Below are 25,999 nucleotides of genomic sequence, written 5' to 3'. Positions count from 1 at the left end.
ACGTCGCAGTGTCAGGAGTCCTCACACGAGCGAGGACGGATAAATGGGGTTAGGAAGGAACATACACAGACAGGACAAGAGAACCAGGTGTGCTGTGTAATTATACCGTGCAAAGGTAAAACTCATCAACGGTAAAGGTGTAACATTGTAGGTGCACAGGAGACGAGAGGCCATCAGTGGGATCCAGTACAGGAATAGGAGGATCACATTACATGACACGGTGATGGCTGATTGACCATTTTTAAGGGTCACCCACCTCCACCCTCCACAACACTGCGCAATGAGAACAATTATGATCATTTCTTGTAGTGTACGAGACGACGTGCGAACTCCTTCCTCCACGAGCTTTGGACACTGAACAAGGACAATGAGAAACAGGACACGAAACGTCACACGGACGGAACAACAAGATGGAGCGCGGTGGGTGTCCTGCACGTGCTGCCATTCTTCTTCTGCTCGTTCTCTTCGTCTTCTTCTTCTTCTTCTGCTCGTTCTCTTCGTCTTCTTCTTCTTCTTCTGCTCGTTCTCTTCGTCTTCTTCTTCTTCTGCTCGTTCTCTTCGTCTTCTTCCTCTTCCTCTGCTCGTTCTCTTCGTCTTCTTCCTCTTCTTCTTCTGGTCGTTTCTCTTCGTCTTCTTCTTCTTCTGATTCGTTCTCTTCGTCTTCTTCGTATTCTTCCTCTTCTTCTTCTTGCGGTCGGTTTGGGGGAAGCTTGGCCCGAGTCTTCACGAACCGGCTGGCGAGGACTGACGTTCAACTCTGGCCAGAGCAGGAATTTGTAACTTGTTTGTAGTGCCGGCGATAGCTCGCCGACTCTTGACGAAGGACACCGCGTAAGACCTTTAAAGTCCACCAACTAATGTTGGCAGACAGGACGTCAGTTTGACGTTCGAATCCCAGGGACGGCACACGCATTGATGGATCGCCCTACTTGTGAAACACCGGGATGGCAGTTTATAGCTGAGTCGGGATTCGATCCCGGGCTAGACAGGTGGAGAGACGAGTTGTGTGCATACCTCTACATCGAGGCCATTCTGTCAGCCCCGTGTACGGGTCAACATTGGTACTTCATTTTTAGCTTAATTGGTCATAGAAAATATGCCAAATGTTACATTATACATTGTCACGTGGTCACGTCACGTGGATAATAAACTAACTCCATGACACAAACGCGAATTGTGTGTGTGTGTGTGTGTGTGTGTGTGTGTGTGTGTGTGTGTGTGTGTGTGTGTGTGTGTGTGTGTGTGTGTGTGTGTGTGTGTGTGTGTGTGTGTGTGCGCCCACTGCCTTCATACACAGGTGTTTCATACGCTCCTAAACAAATGGTGACCTTACTGTGTGATTAACAATGTATTTAAGGACACACAAGGATTAATTGTGGATCATGGTTTATTCCATAAAGTGTTTAACTAATCATAGCAGTGACTCAGCAACTCCAAACGTTCAATGAGCTCAATCACGAGAGCATTTGCTGTGATACTTGTCAAATGGTGTTCGACCTGAGTCCTGAATGTCACGTGTACCCTACTTTACAACTGTGCTCGATATGTGTAACTGGGATGCCACTTCGTGGGTTAATAATGTTTGTCTTTTCACTGTACATGGAGTCATCAAAATACAATGACTAAACCATTCAGACGGCCTTGTAGCCTTTAATTGTCAGACGTCATCTGGTTTAAGCCAAATATTCCCAACACCATAGTGTGTAGGTATCGTACCTGCACACTCACCTTTGAACTCTCCAGTTTGGATTCCATTCCAGGTCTAACTGTAAACTGTCCGAGTGGTGCTTTCCAGTCAGGACGTTGCATCACAGGGTGTGCTGTCCCTCCGACGTGCCGGTGACGCATCTTTTTTGCATTACTGCATTAGTTGGTTGATGTTAAAGATCTCTGGTGTCTTTTGACAAAGAATGGCAAATTATCCTGCTGTGGGAGAGGACAAATTCCAAATTCCTCCTCAAATGCCAAATTCCCACCCACCCAAATGAGCTCCAGCGGGACATCAATCAGGCCCTTGGACGTCATGCCTGGGACATCAGGCCTGGGTCGTGAGGCCTGGGACGTCGGGCCTGGGTCATGAGGCCTGGATCGTCATGCCTGGGACGTCAGGCCTGAATCGTCATGCCTGGGACGTCATGCCTGGGACGTCACGCCTGGATCGTCATGCCTGGATCGTCAGGCCTGGATCGTCATGCCTGGGATGTCAGGCCTGGGTCCTCATGCCTGGGATGTCAGGCCTGGGTCCTCATGCCTGGGATGTCAGGCCTGGGTCCTCATGCCTGGGATGTCAGGCCTGGGTCATGAGGCCTGGATCGTCATGCCTGGGACATCAGGCCTGGATCGTCATGCCTGGGACGTCAGGCCTGGATCGTCATGCCTGGGACGTCAGGCCTGGGTCATCATGCCTGGATCGTCAGGCCTGGGTCGTCATGCCTGGGATGTCAGACCTGGGTCATCATGCCTGGGATGTCAGGCCTGGGTCGTCATGCCTGGGAAATCAGGCCTGGGACGTCAGGCCTGGATCGTCAGGCCTGGGACGTCAGGCCTGGGTCATCATGCCTGGATCGTCAGGCCTGGGTCGTCATGCCTGGGACATCAGGCCTGGATCGTCAGGTTTGGCTCGTTGGAGAGATGGTTTATAACCCTGGCGAAGCGGACACCCGCTATGAACTGCTGACCCCAACTTTAATGGGAAACGTCACAATGAGGAGAGATAGTGATTTGAACCCCACTGGATATATCAGTGGGTTATTCGGGAAGTGGTCTCATCGAGCCTTGTATAAATATACCAATCAATGGCCGACATTAATGAAGCTGTCATTTCTCCTCATCCTCCAATCTCCCTTAAATTTATTCATCGACTTCTATGTTGGGCCACAGACTTGCTGATCAAAATTTTGTCTGTTTACCTGTAGTTTAAGATGTTAATGTGGATCGTGCAGGTGATGTGGGGCAAGTTGCACGGTTTATACGATGCAGCTGTGCCGCACTCTTCTTACCTGTCGATTAACCGGTGAACACGGGGACAACAGATCTGATCTGACACGTGCAATATTGTTTCAAGAGTGCTGCTGCTAAAGACGTTTCTTGGCACGGGTTATACTGGGTGGTTTGCCATTGCCTTCCCAGCAATCAATCAAGCAAGGAATATGTAATTTGTTCAGGGTGTCGGAGATAACACCCTTCGTGAAGGACACCGTGCGGTGTTTGACGTCCACCAACTCGTGCCTGCCATACGTGTCCAACCACCTCAACGTCCATCTGAGCGACGGCGCACACGCCGATGCCTCGCCCTGCATGGGAAGCACCAAGATGGCGATTCATAGCTGGGTTTGGATTCGAACCTTAGCCACACAGCTCAAGGCCGGTTTTCCTTCCCCGATAATATCTTTAAAATTTCCCACCCACCTGGTGTTCGTTCAATGGAAGCTCGAACTCAAGAGTTTAAGATCTTATAAGCAACCCCCCTTAACCGTTGAACCAACGTACCAGGTAAAACGAAGTCATTGGATACCGATACTTGAATTGATCAAAGAGTTTCCTTTTTTTTTTTTTCATTTTCTAATCCATTGTCGTGTTGTGTTCCTCGCTGCATGTGCTGTGCTATTGTGCTCCCTTACGTGTAGTAAGCGCGACCCCTGACCACGGATTGTAGCACATGCGTGACAGCACGAAAACCCATTAGTCATTTTCAAAGAAGGACATCCTATATTTTGCATTCGCTGCGACTTGCAAATGATTGCAGAACAATGGAATGCTGAGCCTCAGACAATGCAGAAGAAAACATCGCATTTCAAAACGACAAGCCGGTAGGTGGCATGGGTGGTCGCTATATAATTGCATACTAGTCATACAGTTTTTGACGGATCGGGCTGAAAATTTTTGACAAAGAGGTTGATTATAGTGCGCATAAAAGCGCGGAAGGCGATTTTTGATTTTCGAAAAAAATATATAAATATTTTCCGGATTTTTTTCAAAAATTTCAAAGTCCCGTTGCGAGCCAACGGTGGCGTCCATAGCAACGGTGCTCAAAAGCATACAACTAGATCCTGGTATGAACCTACCAGTCAAGTTTCATCAAAATCGGTTGACTCCTCTGGCCTCCAGAGCTGTCCATTACATACAAACAGACAGACGGAAAACTTGAGAATAACGGTAGTCTAGCGACCACCCAACAGCGATACCTCCGCCAGGCGAAACAGCTTACGGTTTGTATCCCATCGATTGGCCGGATCCGGATTTGAACCAAAATCGAATCGGCTTGTTCTCGTCACCTACCCAACTCCTCCAGCAAATTTCGTCCGAATCCGTCCATCACTCTTTAAGATATCCTGCTGTCAAACGAGCAGATCGACAGGCAGGGGGTGAACCCATAACCTCTGGCCATCAGGTTCATTGTCCATATCACGTTCCTGTGATTGCTTGTGATCCCTCCCATAACACCTTTGGGATGACTTGCAAATGCCGCACAAACCGGATCCTGGGCCGTTTAAATTCCATAACATTTACCTGCATCGTTATGTTCACCCTTCTCACCTTTGATTGCCACCTTCGTTGTATGTACGAGTACGTGATTCGTACGTCTTCACTCGCTTGCTGCGATACATGGACAGGTTTTATTCAAGGGATTCAAAGGATTCAAAAAAAACACCTGCAGGGGTTGTACAATGTCTGAAGGAGAATCGTGAATCGCTGTCGCCCTCTCGTGGTCCGTGCACACAGACACCAGATCACTCAGGTGTGTGTGTACGTACCCACCTGTGAACTCACGTTTTTTGGCGTGAGAATCACGACTTTCTGTTGAAAGTCACGTTCTCGCTATGAATTCTCACACTTTTATAACAAAAAAAAATTCTCGCTACCAAAAAGTATTTCCAACGTTATTGCATTGCGACTGGTTTCACTGATGTTACATCCTTGAATAGCGACTTCAATCCCATTGCTTCACGTCGCGTCGTTCCGCACATCCTATACGAGAGACGGAGTACGATTTGTCAATGATCGAGGACCATCCTGATGAAATGAAATGTCTTGTTACTGGGGAATTTATTTTTCATGCCAAATCGCCGCAAAAATACTGGGAATTCATTCTTCTGCAAGAGACGTGAGAAAATGAGTGACATTGAGAGCGACTACGATTCAGATGGCCCTTCGACTTCGAAAAAACGGAAACTGATGAAATACCAAGGTGCTGCTAAATATGGCACGAAGTTCAGTTCTACCTGGACAAAAACATATCCGTGTATCATCGCCGATAAGACTTCCAAGCATCACTTCCGATGCACTGTTTGTGACCATAGTGTTTGTTGCGATCACCAGGGATTTCGAGACGTGAAACTGCACATGCAAAGACAATCTCGCAAGAAATTGGAGAAAATCAAATCTTCATCCGGATCCCTTTTACCTGCGTTCGCTGCTCAAACGAAAGTTAATCACAAGGTAAGTTAACTTTAATTTTAACATAATTATCGTATGGTGAAATTCGTGAAATCTAGAGTGAAAAATCGTGAAAAAAAAACGTTACCATCTGGAATTTTTTTTTTTACCAATCAAGATCTTGAATAGGATTTATCATTTATTAATAAATACCTGTTCAATGTTGATAATAACACCAGTCACTGATGTTTGAAAGAAGTTTATTTCTCTACAAGTGAATAAAAGGTTTTTTTTTTTTGTTTTTTTTTAGCACATCACATTGATTGCACTTGTATCATTTTACCACGTTGTTTTATTTGCATGACATGTTTGGTTTGTTGAATGTTGTTTCCTCGCTCTGTGGTGGTGGAAACTGATATCGAGTTAAATATATATATATATATATATATATATATATATATATATATATATATATATATATAGTTACAGATTTCAGAATCCGGTCTGATGAATGCATCCACACATCCAGGTCCTCAGACAGTTATTTCCTTCAATGCATGTCCAGGATAGACCCATCCCCATGTTTAGTGGGATTTTAAATGTAGTGCATTAATAAGGGTAAAGAATAGATAGGTAAATAGAAGAAAAAAGAATGGGAATCTTTTTTCTTTACGACAGACAGATTTATGCACATATTTCTTTCACAAGTGCCGATGCTCGCCTTTTTTTTTTCAGCAACGTTTTCACACATTTCTTTGGAGGACACCGTGACCCGCCCTTTTTCGAGAGCACGGGTTGTCATGGGAACGGTGCACAAGTGGGGCGGGTGGAGCTTGGGGGGACTCTGTGCCCACCGAGAGAGGCCGCCTATATAACAAAGCGCGCGAGCGGGAAGCGAGGAAACGAGCGAGTGAGCATCTGACCAGCGCCAACGAGACAATTTGTCAGTCAGTTCGTCCTTTCCAGTGCTTGAGCAAGCGAGCGTGTGGTGCGCGTGAGGGTGTGAGCAGCGCCGACAATGAGTGAGGCACGGGTCAGTCACCAACGAGTGAGGCGCGGGTCAGTCACCAATGAGTGAGGAACGGGTTAGTCACCAATGGACCATGTGGGTCACTGGACGTCACCAGTTTCGTGAAGTGTGAGGAGCTGCCCGTGTCACAGCACCAGGGTCTAAACCCACGACAGACAATCTGGGTGCCCCCCCACCACCAGACGTCGACTGGCATTAAAGGCTGTTCACGAGAGGGTGCATGGCAACGCTGGGTGCTGGCGATGGACAAGACACGCACACACACATTTCAGGACATTTTCACTTGACGGACGACTTCTCTCTGGTGAGCGAGACGACTCTTCTCCCCCCCCCCCCGAATGATCTGCTGGGTACCCTTGTCTGTGTTTCGTAGTAAGTCAACCCCTGATAAGCACCTGCTCTCTGTCTCTTTCCTGTCATTTTGATTGATTTTGCCTAATTAATTATTCATTTTGATTGCTTTGGAATTTATTCACTTATTTACCTCAGGAAATAAAAAGTTCTTTTTATTTATTTATTTCCTTATTAATAAATCATTTGTTGACTTCCAACCTGTCCGTGTTTGTCCTTTCCTTCCATTGGCCTCGCATTGTCCGACCCCAGATAGACTGGGAGGTAATTACCACCGATTTGACTAAAAATAGTCGGCACGCACCAGCGGTTAAAACGCTCGGCCGCCCCAATTAAAATCTAATCAAGACTAGCATAACCTGCGCTCTGCGTGACATGTTGGGGTGGGTGTGTTTGAGAAAGGAACTGATGCAGAGTATCAGTAATAATTTTACTTTAATGCAGTAAGTAGAATACGATTTCACTGTTTCAGAACCATTTTATTTTACTTTTTTTTTTGTACCATGCACCTCATATGGTCTTTGAGATAATGTAAACCGAATATCACGTTACTCGAGCGCAGAACAAAGTCGAAGATAGCGCGACACGAAACCACAAACTCGGAAATAATATATAAGATAAGATTGGTGCTTTGCTGAGGGCGCGCTCCCTGTTCAGGAAACCATGTGACCTCTAGTTAAACAGAATAATTAGACGGTGTACACTGGAACTCATGGTTAATTGGGTGGCATTCGTGATTCTAAAACAACCCACCGTACCACAACGTTAATTGTGAGCGGTGGCTCCAGGTCCGGCTCTTCCGAGGGCAACCGGGAATGAATCCCCCTGAGTGACAAACTGGTTTCTCTGTATCCGTAATCGAGATTATTGAAATTAAAGCAAAACAGGTAGAAACAGGTAGTAGAGAAAAGGAGGAGATTATTGAATACATGGACGTGTTATATTTACAGCGTGACAGAGTGCTCGAAGAACGGGAGGAGGTGAATATAATGAAGGTGAGTCATGGCGAGATCGGGCAGGTGCATGATGCGATTGGGTGTGTGTCGAGCTTGGGGGGAATGAAGGACCCGGGGTTTCTTGGGGTGCCCAATGTGCTGGAGTATGTGCGGAGTGCATGTGATATAACATGGATGAGTGGGACACGGATCAACCTGGACGGGTGTCGTGGTTAGTGTAGCGGACCGGAGGGCAGAGTGGCGAGCCTCCTGAGCGGGACAGAGTTGTATTGCAAACGGCGCCGGCTCCACGGGACTTTGCGTACGAGGTACGGGAGTATGTGCGGTCCGTGCTTTGCAAACCACCCAAGCACGGACGGTGGCACGATGTGTTAATGGTTTCAGGGGAGCCGGCGTTGAAACAATCTGTGCCGGGTACAATAACAGAGTGCGGACGGCTAAAATGGAAGCAAATTGGGGGATTGAACGAATTCGGAAAAAATATATTTCCCCGTGTGAGTCCGTGTACAGGGCCCGACATGCTGCGTGACGCGAGTGGTCATTACGAAGCGTGTGGCACGAATTGAACCGCCGATGTCACCGCCAGGCTCGTGGACGGAGCGAAGCTCACGGGGCAGGCCGTGTGCGGGTGACGTCAGCGGGAATCTCGCGGCATGAATGGCGGCTGTGTGAAACACGGCATTGCATGTGGGAAATTGCCCAAAAGCCAGTGCAAATATTTCATACGATTAACGGGGCGACGTTACACCCTCATGTATCGGCCAAAGCGAAGGGGCGAGTGCGCTGTCGACCACCGCCCTGGAGGTGCAAGGGCCGCCGAGCCTTGCCACGAGTACACGAAGCCCGGCCAGGATGTAGCGAACATCCTCGCCTGGGACAAAGGAGCATTAGTTAGGGGAAGGGTTTAGCGTTAGATAGACCGGCCTCATGGGGGCATGAGCAGTCCTCCATAGGGCCCGGTAACACGAGTTAGGGGAAATTTTGGTTAGAATTTAGAAATGGATTAAAGACATGGACGGACATGGAATGTGTAGTGGGGACGTAGATTAGCTACCTAGAGTTAAATGAAACGTGCATAAGAATAAGGGATGACGAAGGTGCATGAGTTCGGGGAAATTGGTTAGGTGATGTGTAAGTGGAAATGTGTTTGTGTGTGGTTGATGACATGAGTGTGAGGGCAGGGCAATGGCTCGTATGAGTGTGAGTAATAGAATGCATGGTGTGAAGGTTTGAATGGGGGGAGTGGATCCCACTCAAGGAAACCCGGGAATTAGTTTAAAGTTAGGTAGGGGAATAAGGTAAATTTACACATGGATGTCATTATGCAGTTGGTACCGATTGTGGAAAGTTAAAAAAAATTGTGTATAGGGTGCAGGAGATAATGGACCGGCTGGGGGGTGTGGCTTGTGAATGTATTGTTCGGATGAAGCAGGCACCCCGGGCGCTGGGGGCTCATCGGCCAGGTGAGGCCGTAGGTAGGTCCAGGGGGAATTAGTGTATTAGTGGACGCAGGTACCCGAGGAGAGGGGCCTGGTGTGCCAGTATAGTGTTCAGTGGGCCTGGGTGCCCGAGCAGCAGGACCCGGGGCGCCAAAATGCCAAGTGGGCATCGGGGGGGGGGGAGTGCCAGTGAGGGCATCCCCCATGTTCGGGTGAGGAGCAGGCAAGCTCGGAGGCAGCTCCAGCGTCTCGGGGGTGCTAATGGTGAGTATGCAGGTGGGCAGAGCTGCAAGTGGAGCCACACTACCCAGCCACAAAATTGTGCGATGGCACAGAAACAAAATTTGGTGGGTAAGGCCCAAAATTGTAAGAGCACAAACACGTAGGTGATGGGAATTTGGGTTTTTAGAACCCCATAGTTTAACAAAGGCCTCTTGGCATGGTATAACCCCGGGGACAGTTTAAAACTGTAACAATTTTAGCGTAGTTAGGATTGATGAAGATCCTTTCGCACCATCTACTGGCGGGATGATCGCCGGCTACTGGACTTGCCCTCCTGTCGGACTTGAGAATGAGACGTGTCACGATGTAAGTGTAAGATTGCATGTAGTTCTGCTCTTCCTTTCCATGGAACCTTGGGGAGATTGGGTACGGATTTGGCAATGGCGATAGTGGGATATAGGAGATGAGATGTAGTGACAAACTGTAAAAAGAGGGGGGCTGGGGCAGTGTATAATGTGAAAGATGGATGGGTGCGGATGAGTAGGGCCAACCTCGAGCTCTCTCTCCCGGCACCATCGCCACTGCCCCAGGTATGTGCACACCAGGGACCAGCTGACCATGTTGGTCAGATCTGGTGTTTAGCATTACCCGGTTTACCTTTTTTCTTTCTTTTCGTGGTGTTTGCTGTTTGCCTTGCTGTTTCGGTTTGTCTCGCCACTGCCCCAGGACCATCAAGGCTGTTCTGCATCAAGGCATCGCTTGCCTTGCTGGATCACCTGTTCTGCATCAAGGCAACACTTTTGAAGAAAAACAAAACAAAAAATGTTTACCTTGTTCAATCACCTGTTCTACATCAAGGCATCACTCACCTCACTTCACCATTTGCTCCGTGACCTGTGTTTCACCCCCCACCTGTTCTGTGCACTGCTACTCGCTGCAGCCTCATGCCAGGTGACACCGTTCCAGTTATCATGATGGTTTTGTTTGTTTTCTTTTGTTTGAACTGCATTTACTGCAGCAGCATGATACCAAACTTATGGACTGCCCCTTTGTTGCAGCCCCCTTTATATCAGCTTATAACAGCTTCCTACCAGCTTATACCAGCTCATAGCAGCTTCATACCAGGCTCATGCCACTTTGCTTCACCTTTGCCATGTATCACCATGACCATGAACTGCACAAACGCAGCTCAGTGGAGGAAGTGGCTCTGTTCTTGTTGCTGCTTCTTCTTGATCATTTTTTATTTCGAAGGCCACAATGTTTATGGCCTGTATGCCAGTCACTGGCCTGCCAGTTTGTTTTGTGAGGGGTACTGAAGAAGAGCATGAAGGTGGCAAGCAGTCAGCAGGTGTTCCTCCCCCCTCTCCACAATTTTTCTTCTGAATTTCTGCAGATTCTGGGTCAGAAATGGTATATAGTTGTATAGTTGTGTAGTTTATTAAAGTCCACCGGTTATGTGTTGTATGTAGTTTCAAAAATTCCGGCAATTTTGGTGGAGCATAAGGTTGTCTGTGTGAGTCAGTTAGGTAGTTCCCAACGCATCAGGTGGGACATATCCAGTTTAAATTGTCGCACACACTAAAGGGTAGAATTAAAACGCACGAGGTAGGGGGTAACTTCACCTGCATGTCACACGGTAGCACGAACTTTTAATTACAATGTTGTAATTTTTTAACCGGTCTCCAGCTGTTGGACGACTCCGGACGAGTCTGGGATAGGGAAAGGGGTAGTGTTACAGATTTCAGAATCCGGTCTGATGAATGCATCCACACATCCAGGTCCTCAGACAGTTATTTCCTTAAATGCATGTTCAGAATAGACCCATCCCCATGTTTAGTGGGATTTTAAATGTGGTGCATTGAGAAGGGTAAAGAATAGATCCCCTCTCTTATGGGAAGCTTTTTTTCTTTACGACAGACACATTTATGCACATATTTCTTTCACAAGCGCTGATGCTCGCCTTTTTTTTCAGCAACGTTTTCACACATTTCTTTCACGGACGCCGAGACCCACCCTTTTGAGAGCACAGGTTGTCATGGGAACGGTGTGCAAGTGGGACAGGGTGAGCTTGGGGGGACTCTGTGCCCGCAGAGAGGGGCCGCCTATATAAAAAAGCGCACGAGCAGGAAACGAGGAAGCGAGCGAGTGAGCGCCAACAACGAGACAATTTGTCAGTCAGTTTGTACTTTCCAGTGCTTGAGCAAGCAAGCGTGTGGTGCGTGTGTGGGTGTGAGCGGTGCCGACAACAAGTGAGGCACGGGTCGGTCACCAACGAGTGAGGCACGGGTCGGTCACCAACGGACCGTGTGGGTCACTGGACGTCACCAGTTTCGTGAAGGGTGAGGAGCTGCCCGTGCCGCAGCACCAGGGTCTAAACCCACGACAGACGATCTCGGTACCTCCTTCCCCCCAGACGTCGACTGGCGTTCAAAGCTGTTCGCAAGTGGGTGCACGGCAACGCTGGGTGCTGGCGACGGACAAGACACGCACACACACATTTCAGGACGTTTTCACTTGACAGATGACTTCCCTCTGATGAGCGAGACGATTCTTCTCCCCTCCCACCCCCTGAATGATCTGCTGGGTACCCTTGTCTGTGTTTAGTTGTAAGTAAGTCAACCCCCGATAAGCATCTGCTCTCTGTCTCTTTCCTTTCATTTTGATTGATTTTGCCTGTTTAATTATTCATTTCAATTGCTTTGGAATTTATTCACTTATTTACCTCAGGAAATAAAAAGTTCTTTTTATTTATTTATTTCCTTATTAATAAATCATTTGTTGAACTCCAACCTGTCCGTGTTTGTCCTTTCCTTCCATTGGTCTCACATTGTCCAAACCAAGATAGACTGGGAGGTAATTACCACAGATTTGACCAAAATATCTGGCACGCACCAGCGGTTAAAACGCTCGGCCGCTGTAATTAAGATCTAATCAAGATAAGATTGGTACTTTGCCGAGGGCGTGCTCCCGTTCAAGTAACCATGTGAGCTCTAGTTAAACGACATAATTATATGGTGGACACTGGAACTCGTGGTTAACTGGGTGGCGTTTGTGGTTCTAAAACAACCCACCGTACCACAACGTTAATTGTGAGCGGTGGGGCCAGGCCTGGCTCTTCCGAGGACAACTGGGGATTGATCCCCCTGAGTGATTATATATATATATATATATATGTATATGTATATATATATATATATATATATATGTATATATATATGTATATATATATATATATGTATATATATATGTATATATATATATATGTATGTATATATATATATATATATATATATATATATATATATATATATATATATATGAATATATATATATATATATGAATATATATATATATATATGAATATATGAATATATATATGAATATATATATATATATATATATATATATATATATATATATATATATATATATATATATATATATATATATGGATATGTATATATATATATATATATATATATATATATATATGTATATATATATATAAATATATATATATATATATATATATATATATATATATATATATATATATATATATATATATATATATATATATATATATATATATATATATATATATATATATATATATATATATGTATATATATATATATATATATATATATATATATATATATATATATATATATATATATATATATATATATATGTATATATATATATATATATATATATATATATATATATATATATATGTATGTATGTATATATATATATATGTATGTATATATATATATATGTATATATATATGTATATATATATATGTATATATATATATATATATATATATATATATATATGTATATATATATATGTATGTATATATATATATATGTATATTGTTGTGGTTACCAGATTCGCAAACCACCATTCAGGTCCCTTAGGTGAGGTATCTCGGTAAGTGCATGTGTAGTTAGGCCCAAACCCGTTGTCTAGTGGGAATACATGTCATTTATACGTGCTGCGACTCTTCAGGATAGCCGTTTTTCTTTTACTATCTTTATTTTGGACCAATCGCCACCATCACAACCACAACATCAACCACCGACCACAACCACCGCTTCACCACAACCGCCACGACCTTTACCGTCACAACTCGCCACCATCGCATCGCCGTCGTCTCGCGCCACTCATGGGCACCGATGCTGGACTCGTGTAGGGCGCACGTTGAACAGCGTGTACAAAATCACGGATTTTCTGCTTCAAAAACGGATCCAAAACGACACACGCCCACTTTTTGCCGTCCAATCGGTGAGCGAGGGGCGAATTGGCCCCGCCCCCAGGGCGATCGATATATGCAAATTTGTGGATCAAAAAGCCTTCACGCCCACTTTTTCTCGGGCCAATGGGGAGCGAGTTGAAAGGTCAAAGGGAGGGGGTAAAAGGCGAAGTTACGGGGGGATAAAAGGACGGTGTTCGTCAGTCAAAGAAGTCGTAAAAGTCGGAACGAGGGAGTCAGCAAAACAGGAACGAGTAGTAAAGGTCGGAACGAGGCGAAGGAGTCGGGACAGAGAGTCAAGACTTCGCGGGCGGTGGAGCTGCTCGTCGTGTGCGTTGGAGTCGGAACGGAGGGGACGAGCTGTGGAGAGGCGGCGAGTCGGACGAAGGGTGCTCGCGTCGTGCAAGGAGCTGCGCGCCCGAGGGAGGCCGGCAGCGCGACCTGGCCGAGGTGGAGACGCTCGTCGCACATAATAAAGATCCTCTATACCCCGAGCATCAGCAACCCCCTCCTGTTTCCCCCCGCGCTGAGATAGTGCGACCAAGGGGGCCCCGTTCCCACCCCCCTGCCAGGCACTGTCCACGAGGCCCGCGGGTTGCGGGGCCATCGCCGCTCCGCGTCTCATCACCAGACGGGTAGGCCCGACCAGGTCTCGGCCCCAGGCCTACCTCATTCTTGAGGTATTTCTTTTCCTTGGTTTTGGGTATGTGTTGTCGGCGCCGTCTGTGAAGTAGAATTGTATAAGTGTTGCCGTGTGCTCGGTAGGTAGTCGGAATTAGCTCTGCACTGTGTTTTCACTTTTATGTTTGCTTTTTGTGTAAATGGAATTGTGTTTTCTTTTTTGTGTGCATTTGGTGGAATTGTATTTGTGTGCTTTCCGTTCGTCGCGAATTAAATGTGCTTTATTGTTGAACTGTTTCCCGCTTCGCTTCGTCTTTTCCTCCATTGAATCCCCATCTTGCTTCACGTAAAGGGTTGGTAGTGGGCTGAGTACGCCCGATAATTAATCGAACCGTCGAGGTCGACGATAACACCGCTCGGTTATTCTGATAGTACGGAACGGGTCGCTTAAGTGGCCCGTGTCCGAAGTCGACCTGCGGCGAGGTGCGATCGCCCGGTCTACCCTCCGCGTGGGTACTTAGGTAGTTCGAATTTGGCGAGCAACCCTATCCCACGCGGGGGCTGATTGGCTCGATCGCGGTGAGACCGAAAGGTCCACCCGTGACTGGTTCCCGGCGTTAGTCCGAGAGGGTCACGACTGGATTGTCCGTCCGGTGGGCGACGCGCCGCGATTCGAGTTACGTGGCCGTCCGCACGCCGGCGGGCGCGAATCCGCAACACTGGTGTCAGAAGTGGGATACAAATCCATCGCCCTCCTCGCGGCACTGGTATTGGAGAGCGGGACAACAGGCTCTCCTGTCTCCAGCGAAATTCACGGGAATCGGTCCAGGGGTGAGAGAAGCGACCCCCGATTCCCTCCAAATTACGAGCGAGCGAAATTAACCCTTCACGAGAAGCAAGATGGCGTCTCAAGGCGAGCGGGAGCCGGGGGTATTAGAAATGTATATGTGTAATAATGTAGAGTCCATGGCCCAGGATGGAATCCCCGAGCAGGAAATGTTGATTGTGCAGGAACACGGACTCGCCCAACTGAACCCAGGGCCCGAGGTGGGTGCGGCAGCGGCCGCGGTGTATGACACCTTCCCCCCCCCTCTCCACCAAGACCCTTCCCCAACCCCTGCCGAAACGGCCCACTTGAGTGGATCCGACAAGGCCCAGCTATTCGCCATGCTGGCGGCAATGACAAATGAAATAAAAAACGAAATGAAAGGCATGAACGAAAAGACGAATGCGAAAATGATCGAAAAGATGGATACAAATACAAATGAAGTGAAAACGACGATGGATGCGAATACACAGCAAATAAACGGAATGGAAGCAAACATGAAAGAAGAAATGAAAGAGCTGCGGGGTGAGACGCAGAACATGGGCCGAAGCCTGCAGGCGGGCATGAAGGCCGTGAGCAGGGAACTTAAAATGGCGACTCCACGTGTCGGAACAAACGAGCTGGAAGGGGGTGCAACGGCTGACAGGCCCGCGGTGGAGGCGGGTGAAAAAATAATTCGTGGAACGTGTTGGGCGAGGGTCGTGACGATGACCGAAAGGGAAAAATTAAATGGGGAGACCAAAACGTGTGAGACGAGACACGAGGTGACGACAACAGAAATAATAGTTGAGACAAGGGAGGTAAAGGGTGAAGAGTTGGCAGAGACACGGGAGACAGAAAAAATAGAGGGAAGACTACACGATGAAGACGGGGTAAGTGACGCGCACGCATACACGGAGGTAGTGGAGGACAATGGGGGTGAGCTCGCGGAGCGTGTAGGGACCCGGTGCGAGCAGCGGGATGGCCTCCTCCAGGAACGAGGGGAGGGAGTATGCCCCCTTGAGGCGAGTCACGACCAGGTGAGTTCGGTCGTGTTTTGCGAGGTTGAGGGGACGAGTGCTGTGGACGGGTGCACGGAGAGCTTGGGGGGTATAGAGGCCCCGGAGACCCTTGTGGGGACACAAATCCCCAGTGTGGTTGTCCCTGTGTGTGTGGTGCAAGGTGTGAGTGCGTCCCCGTGTGTGGAAGCGACCCCGTGTGTGAGTGGTGTGGTAGCGATGGTGCCGGAGTGCGTGCTTCCCAGCACGCCGTGTGTGGATGAGGCACCGTGTGTGGAAGAGGCCGTGTGTGTGAGTGAAACGGCCAGTGTGAGTGAGGCACCGTGGGTGAGTGCCCCCGCGTGTGTGAGTGAGGCACGGAGTATGGATGAGGCACCGCGGGTGAGTGCCCCCGCGTGTATGAGTGAGGCACGGTGTGTGGATGAGGCACAGCGGTTGAGTGCCCTCGCGTGTGTGGGTGAGGCACCGCGGGTGAGTGCCCCCGCGCGAGTGAATGGAGCACCACGTGTGAGTAGTATGGTTTGTGTGAGTAGTGAGGCACGCGTGAGTGAACGGCCGTGTGCAAGGTCGCTGTGTGCCAGGGAGACCGTGTGTGTGAGAGAGCGGTATGAGAGGGAGATGTCGGTCGGCATGCGGGAGCACGCAGCCGCGTCTCCCCGTGTGAATGTGATTGAGTGGACTGTGTGCGTCGTGACACGCAGGTGTGCGTGGGTTGAATGGAGACGACGACGGCGACATGGGAGGAACGAAAGCCGGGTAGCGGCTGTAGTTGTTTCGAGGACCGTGCCGGGTTCACCCAGCAGTGAGCACGCGGTTCGTGCTGTGCAACGCACGAGACCGCCACGTGCTCGCTTGCGAGAGTGAAGTCCCGGTCCGGAAACGCACGCGGTGGATTTGCCGATCCCGCGGACGGACAAAGTTTAGGCAGGTAAATGGATTTGGACCGGACGGGTTCTCCACGCGATCGTGTGTGTTCAGCTCCAACGGGCAGGGCACATGTGTTCGCGTGGGGAACCCCTCGAGACGTGTGGCTTGTGTTTTTTTTATATGCGCACGGTGACGTCATGGCTGCACGTGTGGTTGGAATCCGGCAGGAGGGGTATCCCGGCCGATGGTACCGTCCAAGGAGGGACGAGGAACACGTGCAGCTGCATGACGTCACGGGCAGGTGTAAAGTGCGCGAGCGCGAGTTGCCGCGCTGGTGATGCGCATGGAAAAAAAAAAAAAAAAAAGCAAGCCTCACTTTCGGGTGTACAGGATTCCTGGGCAAGGGGTGAAAGACCCCCTTACCTGGGCACAGGATGGAAACTAGTTAGGGGGAAGGGTTAGCTTAGTTAGACCGACTTCATGGGGCAGGGGTAAGTCCTCATGGAGTCCGTGGAATGGATTAGTTAGAGGGATTGTAGCCAGATTTAGGTTGGGAAATAAAATGGGATATTTTGAAGACAGTGACAGACTTTGGATGTGTAGAGCGGACGTAGCTTAGCTACGTAGTGTTAAAAGGAACGTGCTATAGTTTAAGGGACGACGTGGGAGCACAAGTTAGTTAGGGGATGTAGTTAGGAGGATGGCAGAGTTCAGTGGTGTGTGTGTTGAAGAGTTGTTGGTGAGTGAATTGGAAGCGTGTACATGTTGAGTGAGGTGGAAGCATGTGCTTGGTGAGTGAGTGAGGCCAGCGGGTCTGTGTGAATGGAGCGAATGGGGAATGCATGGTGCGATGAGTGATTGGGGGGAGGAGTGACTCCCGCCAAGGACCCCGGGTCAGAGTAAAGTGAGTTAGCTGGGTTAGTCAAATTGAAAAATGGAGGTCGTTTTGTTGTTGGTGGGAAAGTAGGCTCGAGACCCATTTGGAGGTGCAGGAGCCCTGTTGACGGGCTTGGGAGCGTGGCTGCGAAAGGTGAGTATCGCTGAGCCGGTATCCCGGGCACCAGGCTAGTCGGCCGCGGCAGGCCAAGGGCCCATGGGGGGGCCGGGATAGAGTAGTGGGCACGGGTGCGCCTGCTTGGTGCGGGGGCCCGGGGCGCCACAGCCGCGTGGGCAGTGTTGTGGGCACGGGTGACCCTCGGAAAGGGGCCCGGGAGGCCGGCCTGCCACGTGTGCGTTTCAGGGGAGGTGCCATGGGGGGCACTCCCCGGTGTTAGGGAGCTGGTAGGCTCGGAGGCAGTGTAGTGCCCGGGGGTGCCATAGCGGGAGATTCGGCAGAGGGTCGTGCCTGCCAAAGGGAGCCACGTGTCCCAGCCAGGAGACCGTGTGAGGGCACGGAGAGAAAATTGGGGCGAGGCCCGAAATTGTAAGGACACCAACACAGGCGACGGGAATCTGGGTTGTTAGAACCAATAGTTTAAGCGAGAGGCGCGTGTTGAAAGCCCCGGGGTAGTTTAACAGTTAAATGGTTAGGGTAGATTAGGAGATGTACCCCTCCGCACCATCCATCCCCTCGCTGTCGTTGTGGGCCGCTGGACCCACTTTGGGTTAGATCGCCGAACTCTGGGGAGGCCATTCTGAGGCTTGAGTTGGGCCTCGACACAGGACGTTAGCCCTCCCTTATTCCCTCCGGGGAGGGAACGTAGGGGTTGGGAGTAGGCTAGGTGACAGGATAGGTTGGCCGAACAAGGACGATAAAGGGGGTTAGGGACGATTTATAGTGGGGAGTAAAAATAAAAACAACAAAAAATAAGTTGGGGCTAAATTGGGGTTTGACAAATTAAGGGAGTGGGTATGTACAGTGACAGGCAAAGGCGATAGGTTGGGAGGGAGACAGGTAGGTAGGTCCGAGCCCGCCTTCCAAGTGGCCAGCACCACCGCACTCCCTCCACCAACCTCCACTGAACGGCAAAGGCTGGCCAGCTTCATCTGCTGGCTGCGTTGCTGCGAGGCAGAGGCCGGCCAACTTCATCGGCAGCTGTTGTTTTGCTGCAAGGCCTGTGCCATCGGCTGGCCGTGTTTTGCTTCAAGGCCTGTGCCGGCCACTTCATCTGCAGCTGTGGTACTTCAAGGCCTGTGCCGGCCAGTTCATCTGCCGGCTGTGTTTGCCTGCAGCGGCCTTCTTCTGCGGGCTGTGTTTGCCTGCCACCTTTGCCATGCCATGCCCACTGCCCACGTTCACCAGCCCCGTTCAATTTTTGCTTTGCCCCCCCTGTTCATTTCCATGTGCGCCAGGATCCGCAAGGCAACAGTTTGCAAGCTGCAAGAACTGCCCTGTTGGCAGCTACAACACGGGCCTGCAGTGGCGGCCCGTGCACCGTGTTTGTGTCCATGCATCCATTCGTTGTGTTCATTGCGTGTGCCACTTGAGCTGGCACGGAGACTGCGTTGTGCAGCCCAAGCACCGTTGTGGTTCACTGAGTTCAGTTCAAAAGGGAAGGCCTTGGACTGCGTGTGAGCAGCCAGCCACGTTCCCTGTCACCTGCATTGTTTGAGCCAGAGACTGCATGCGGGCAGCCTGGCTCCCTGCTAACTGCTTTCTTTTTGCAGAGTCAATGATCCTGGGCCATGGTTTAGTGTAAGATTTGTAAGTTAAGGGTAAGATGTACTGTAAATATGAGTGCGCCCCCGGCATGTTTGTCTTAGCGCCGGCAATTTTATTTAAGTCGTCCGTGTGAGTGAGTTTGTTTAGATAGTTACGCAGCCCTTAGGTTATTTATTTTGGGGACACGAATACCATGAATGTCGCACTCAGGGATCCGTAGGTAAAGTGTACTAGGGGAAAACTACACATGATGGCACACGAAAATTTGACGACTCGGGACGAGTCTGTAAAAAGGGAAGGGGGTAGTGTTGTGGTTACCAGATTCGCAAACCACCATTCAGGTCCCTTAGGTGAGGTATCTCGGTAAGTGCATGTGTAGTTAGGCCCAAACCCGTTGTCTAGTGGGAATACATGTCATTTATACGTGCTGCGACTCTTCAGGATAGCCGTTCTTTTACTATCTTTATTTTGGACCAATCGCCACCATCACAACCACAACATCAACCACCGACCACAACCACCGCTTCACCACAACCGCCACGACCTTTACCGTCACAACTCGCCACCATCGCATCGCCGTCGTCTCGCGCCACTCATGGGCACCGATGCTGGACTCGTGTAGGGCGCACGTTGAACAGCGTGTACAAAATCACGGATTTTCTGCTTCAAAACGGATCCAAAACGACACACGCCCACTTTTGCCGTCCAATCGGTGAGCGAGGGGCGAATTGGCCTCGCCCCAGGGCGATCGATATATGCAAATTTGTGGATCAAAAGCCTTCACGCCCACTTTTTCTCGGGCCAATGGGGAGCGAGTTGAAAGGTCAAAGGGAGGGGGTAAAAGGGCGGTTACGGGGGGATAAAAGGACGGTGTTCGTCAGTCAAAGAAGTCGTAAAAGTCGGAACGAGGGAGTCAGCAAAACAGGAACGAGTAGTAAAGGTCGGAACGAGGCGAAGGAGTCGGGACAGAGAGTCAAGACTTCGCGGGCGGTGGAGCTGCTCGTCGTGTGCGTTGGAGTCGGAACGGAGGGGACGAGCTGTGGAGAGGCGGCGAGTCGGACGAAGGGTGCTCGCGTCGTGCAAGGAGCTGCGCGCCCGAGGGAGGCCGGCAGCGCGACCTGGCCGAGGTGGAGACGCTCGTCGCACATAATAAAGATCCTCTATACCCCGAGCATCAGCAACCCCCCTCCTGTTTCCCCCCGCGCTGAGATAGTGCGACCAAGGGGCCCCGTTCCCACCCCCTGCCAGGCACTGTCCACGAGGCCCGCGGGTTGCGGGGCCATCGCCGCTCCGCGTCTCATCACCAGACGGGTAGGCCCGACCAGGTCTCGGCCCCAGGCCTACCTCATTCTTGAGGTATTTCTTTTCCTTGGTTTTGGGTATGTGTTGTCGGCGCCGTCTGTGAAGTAGAATTGTATAAGTGTTGCCGTGTGCTCGGTAGTCGGAATTAGCTCTGCACTGTGTTTTCACTTTTATGTTTGCTTTTTGTGTAAATGGAATTGTGTTTTCTTTTTGTGTGCATTTGGTGGAATTGTATTTGTGTGCTTTCCGTTCGTCGCGAATAAATGTGCTTTATTGTTGAACTGTTTTCCGCTTCGCTTCGTCTTTCCTCCATTGAATCCCCATCTTGCTTCACGTAAAGGGTTGGTAGTGGGCTGAGTACGCCCGATAATTAATCGAACCGTCGAGGTCGACGATAACACCGCTCGGTTATTCTGATAGTACGGAACGGGTCGCTTAAGTGGCCCGTGTCCGAAGTCGACCTGCGGCGAGGTGCGATCGCCCGGTCTACCTCCGCGTGGGTACTTAGGTAGTTCGAATTTGGCGAGCAACCCTATCCCACGCGGGGGCTGATTGGCTCGATCGCGGTGAGACCGAAAGGTCCACCCGTGACTGGTTCCCGGCGTTAGTCCGAGAGGGTCACGACTGGATTGTCCGTCCGGTGGGCGACGCGCCGCGATTCGAGTTACGTGGCCGTCCGCACGCCGGCGGGCGCGAATCCGCAACAATATATATATATGTATATATGTATATATATATATGTATATATATATATGTATATATATATATGTATATATATATATGTATATATATATGTATATATATATATATGTATATATATATATATGTATATGTATATATATATATATATATGTATATATATATATGTATATATATATATGTATATATATATATATATGTATATATATATATATGTATATATATATATATGTATATGTATATATATATATATATATGTATATATATATATATGTATATATATATATATATATATATATATATATATATATATATATATATATTGTGGTGTTCACGGGACTTGAACAGTCCCGCCAGCGTAGAATGAGCCGAAACGATGGAGGCGATTTATTTGTTTATAACCCAAACATGGCGGTTCTAATCGCTCTACCGCAAACGGGATGAGGAAGGTGGCACGAGTCACTTTTCACTGAGTTGATGATGTTTATTTTTTTTCTAATTATTACCAGACATAACAAGACTCGGCAAGAAGAGGGATCCGGGGTGATTCGACGGGATGGTGTGGGATCCGGCGTGGGGAAAAACACAGACAATTCCAATGAATATACAGTTCTCAATCCCTCTAAGGCGCCAAGCACACACACACACACACACACACACACACACACACACACACACACACACACACACACACACACACACACACACACACACACACACACACACACACACACACACACACACAACGTAGCTATTTCTGGTGGTCAGGCTGGACCGTGGTGTGGACGCAACTGTCCCTGGATCGGCGCCGGACGAGCTGGCCTTGCTCTCGTCAGGGGGGCAGTAGAAACCGTGGTGCTGTCGACCTCCTGGTCTTGGCCCAAGTCCGCTCACAGCCGCCAGGGAACCAGCTCCGGCGCCAAGCCGCGAGCAGGAGAGGGAGGCAGGTCCGCCTGCCGCCCGATCCCACACTCCGAGTCAGCAGAACCCCAGAGCCAACCAAAGCGAGGCACGAGGCTCGGCAAGGCTCCCAGACACGATCAAGAACACGATCGATTCAGCACAACAACCAGGACGCTCTCTGCCGCCACAGCTTCCACACCAAAAAAACCACGATCTTTTGGTTGTAATCTTCTTCCTCTTCCTTTTCGACCCCGAACAGAACCTTTTTATCCTTCGTCCTCGTCACTTCAATCGAGCCGTTTATTGGCCCACCGCCATCGCCTTCCGCCAATCGTGATCACGGGGCGGAGCCATCCGCTGCACTGTCCTGTGACGTCACGGCCAGTCTCCAGAGAATACCAAAAAGGGGTTTACGCAGACACACTTACCCTATCCCGTGTCCCTATCTAATTACGTGACATTTATCATTTCCCCCTTGAAGAAATGAACATTTACTAGACAACTTATCACCACTGAATTGCTACTTATTACATCGAGATCCTGGTAAACTCGATCAGCATGGCATACCTAATTAAACATCCTAATTACCCTTTGAATGCATACCCCCCTCAAACGTAACAATATATATATATATATATATATATATATATATATATATATATATATATATATATATATATATATATATATATATATATTGTTGTGGTTACCAAATTCGCAAACCACCATTCAGGTCCCTTAGGTGAGGTATCTCGGTAAGTACATGTGTAGTTAGGCCCAAACCCGTTGTCTAGTGGGAATACATGTCATTTATGCGTGCTGCGACTCTTCAGGATAGCCGTTTTTCTTTTACTATCTTTAATTTGGACCAACCGCCATTGTTACCACCACCAACCACCGCTTCACCACAACCGCCACGACCTTCACGTCACACCTCGCAACCGTCGCATCGCCACCGTTCTTGCGCCGCCTGTGGGTACCGGTGTTGGACTCGTGCAGGGCGCGCGCCGAACAGCGTGTACAAAATCACGGATTTTGTGCTTCAAAAACGGATCAAAAACGACACATGCCCACTTTTTGCCGTCCAATCGGTGAGGGTGTTTTGCCCCCAGGGTGTTGGAGGGCGATCGATATATGCAAATTTATGGATCAAAAAGCATTCACGCCCACTTTTTCTCGGGCCAATGGGGAGCGAGGTGAAAGGTCGAAGGGAGGGGGTCAAAGATGAGAGGGCGAAGCTACGGGGCTGATAAAAGCGACCGTGTTCGTCAGTCCAGAGAGTAGGAGAGTCGAGAGGGAACAGAGAGTCAAGACTTCGCGGGCGGTGGAGTTGGCAAGAAGGAGCTGGTCGTCGTGTGCGTTGGAGTCGGAACGGAGGGGACGGAGCTGTGGAGAGGCGGCGAGGGCAGACGAGGGGGTGCTCGCGTGGGTGCAGGGAGCTGCACCCCAGGGAGGCCGACAGCGTGACCTGGCCGAGGTGGAGACGCTCGTTGCGGGGCAATAAAAATCCTCTATACCCCGAGCATCAGCAACCCCCTCCTGTTTCCCCCCGCGCTGAGATAGTGCGACCAAGGGGGCCCCTTTCCCACCCCCTACCAGACACTGCCCGCGAGGCCCGCGGAGTTGAGGCACCATCGCCGCTCCGCGTCTCATCACCAGACGGGTAGGCCCGACCCGGTCTCGGCCTCAGGCCCGCCTCATCTTTGAGGGTATTCTTTTCCTTGGTTTTGGGTATGTGTTGTCGGCGCCGTCTGTGAAGTAGAATTGTATAAGTGTTGCCGTGTGCTCGGTAGTCGGTATTAGCTCTGCATTGTGTCTTTGCTTTTACATTTGCTTTTTGTGTAAATTGAATTGTGTTTTTCTTTTCTGTGTGCTTTTGGTGGAATTGTATATGTGTGCTTCCCGTGTGCCGCGAATAAATGTGCTTTGTGTTGAACTGTTTCCCGCTTCGCTTCGTCATTTCCTTCATTGAATCCTCATCTTGCTTCACGTAAAGGGTTGGTAGTGGGCTGAATACGCCCGATAATTAATCGAACCGTCGAGGTCGACGATAACACCGCTCGGTTATTCTGATAGTACGGAACGGGTCGCTTAAGTCGCCCGTGTCCGAAGGCGGCGTGCGGCGAGGTGCGATCGGCCGGTCTACCCTCGGCGTGGGTACTTAGGTAGGTCGAATTTGGCGAGCAACCCTATCCCACGCGGGGGCTGATTGGCTCGATCGCGGTGAGACGAAAGGTCCACCCGTGACTGGTTCCCGGCGTTAGTCCGAGAGGGTCACGACTGGATTGTCCGTCCGGTGGGCGACGTGCCGCGATTCGAGTTACGTGGCCGTCAGCACGCCGGCGGGCGCGAATCCGTAACAATATATATATATATATATATATATATATATATATATATATATATATATATATATATATATATATATATATATATATATATATATATATATATATATATATATATATATATTGTTGCGGATTTCGCGCCCGCCGGCGTGCGACGGCCACGTAACTCGACCGCTGCGCGGCACGCGCCCACCGGACGGACAATCCAGTCGTGACCCTCTCGGACTAACGCGGGAACCAGTCACGGGTGGACCTTTCGGTCTCACCGCGATCGAGCCAATCAGCCCCCGCGTGGATAGGGTTGCTCGCCAAATTCGAACTACCAAGTACCCACGCGGAGGGTGCAGACCCGGGCGATCGCACCTCGCCGCAGGTCGACTCGGACACGGGCACTTAAGCGACCCGTTCCGCACTATCAGAATAACCGAAGCGGTGTTATCGTCGACCTCGACGGTTCGATTAATTATCGGGCGTATTCAGCCCACTACCAACCCTTTACGTGAAGCAAGATGGGGATTCAATGGAGGAAAAGACGAAGCGAAGCGGGAAACAGTTCAACAATAAAGCACATTTATTCGCGACGAACGGAAAGCACACAAATACAATTCCACCAAATGCACACAAAAAAGAAAACACAATTCCATTTACACAAAAAGCAAACATAAAAGTGAAAACACAGTGCAGAGCTAATACCGACTACCGAGGACACGGCAACACTTATACAATTCTACTTCACAGACGGCGCCGACAACACATACCCAAAACCAAGGAAAAGAAATACCCTCAAGAATGAGGTAGGCCTGGGGCCGAGACCTGGTCGGGCCTACCCGTCTGGTGATGAGACGCGGAGCGGCGATGGCCCCGCAACCCGCGGGCCTCGTGGACAGTGCCTGGCAGGGGGGTGGGAACGGGGCCCCCTTGGTCGCACTATCTCAGCGCGGGGGGAAACAGGAGGGGGGTTGCTGATGCTCGGGGTATGGAGGATCTTTTATATGCGACGAGCGTCTCCACCTCGGCCAGGTCGCGCTGCCGGCCTCCCTCGGGCGCGCAGCTCCTTGCACGACGCGAGCACCCTTCGTCCGACTCGCCGCCTCTCCACAGCTCGTCCCCTCCGGTTCCGACTCTCCTTCGCCTCGGCTCCGACCTTTACGACTCCCTTCTTCCTCGGCTCCGACTTCTTACTACTCCTTTTA

General features: G+C 49.6%; 2 protein-coding genes across 4 annotated transcripts in view; both read left to right on the top strand.

Annotated features, from left to right (window-relative positions):
* The window catches only part of LOC147021361 (BTB/POZ domain-containing protein KCTD1-like), a 183,455-nt gene that overhangs the window by 77,695 nt on the left and 79,761 nt on the right, over positions 1–25,999 (top strand). The window lies entirely within an intron of this gene.
* Positions 585–12,501, top strand: LOC147021362 (uncharacterized). Of its 3 annotated transcripts, none has more exons than XM_085891240.1 (2): positions 585–3,492; positions 6,112–12,501. In XM_085891240.1, the coding sequence occupies exon 1, from the start codon at positions 2,094–2,096 to the stop codon at positions 2,640–2,642; it is 549 nt and encodes a 182-aa protein (XP_085747366.1). In that variant the 5' UTR covers positions 585–2,093; the 3' UTR covers positions 2,643–3,492; positions 6,112–12,501. The 3 variants fall into 3 exon arrangements, with proteins under 3 accessions (XP_085747366.1, XP_085747364.1, XP_085747363.1); XM_085891238.1 differs by having other exon boundaries at positions 585–3,809; XM_085891237.1 differs by having other exon boundaries at positions 585–5,439; positions 6,112–12,500.

The sequence above is a fragment of the Eptatretus burgeri genome, chromosome 8, assembly GCF_056783735.1.
Source record: "Eptatretus burgeri isolate ZD-2024b chromosome 8, Ebu_testis_v1, whole genome shotgun sequence".
NCBI lineage: Eukaryota > Metazoa > Chordata > Myxini > Myxiniformes > Myxinidae > Eptatretus > Eptatretus burgeri.
Note: the sequence above shows the minus strand (reverse complement) of the source record. Positions and strands in the feature narration are given on the sequence as shown.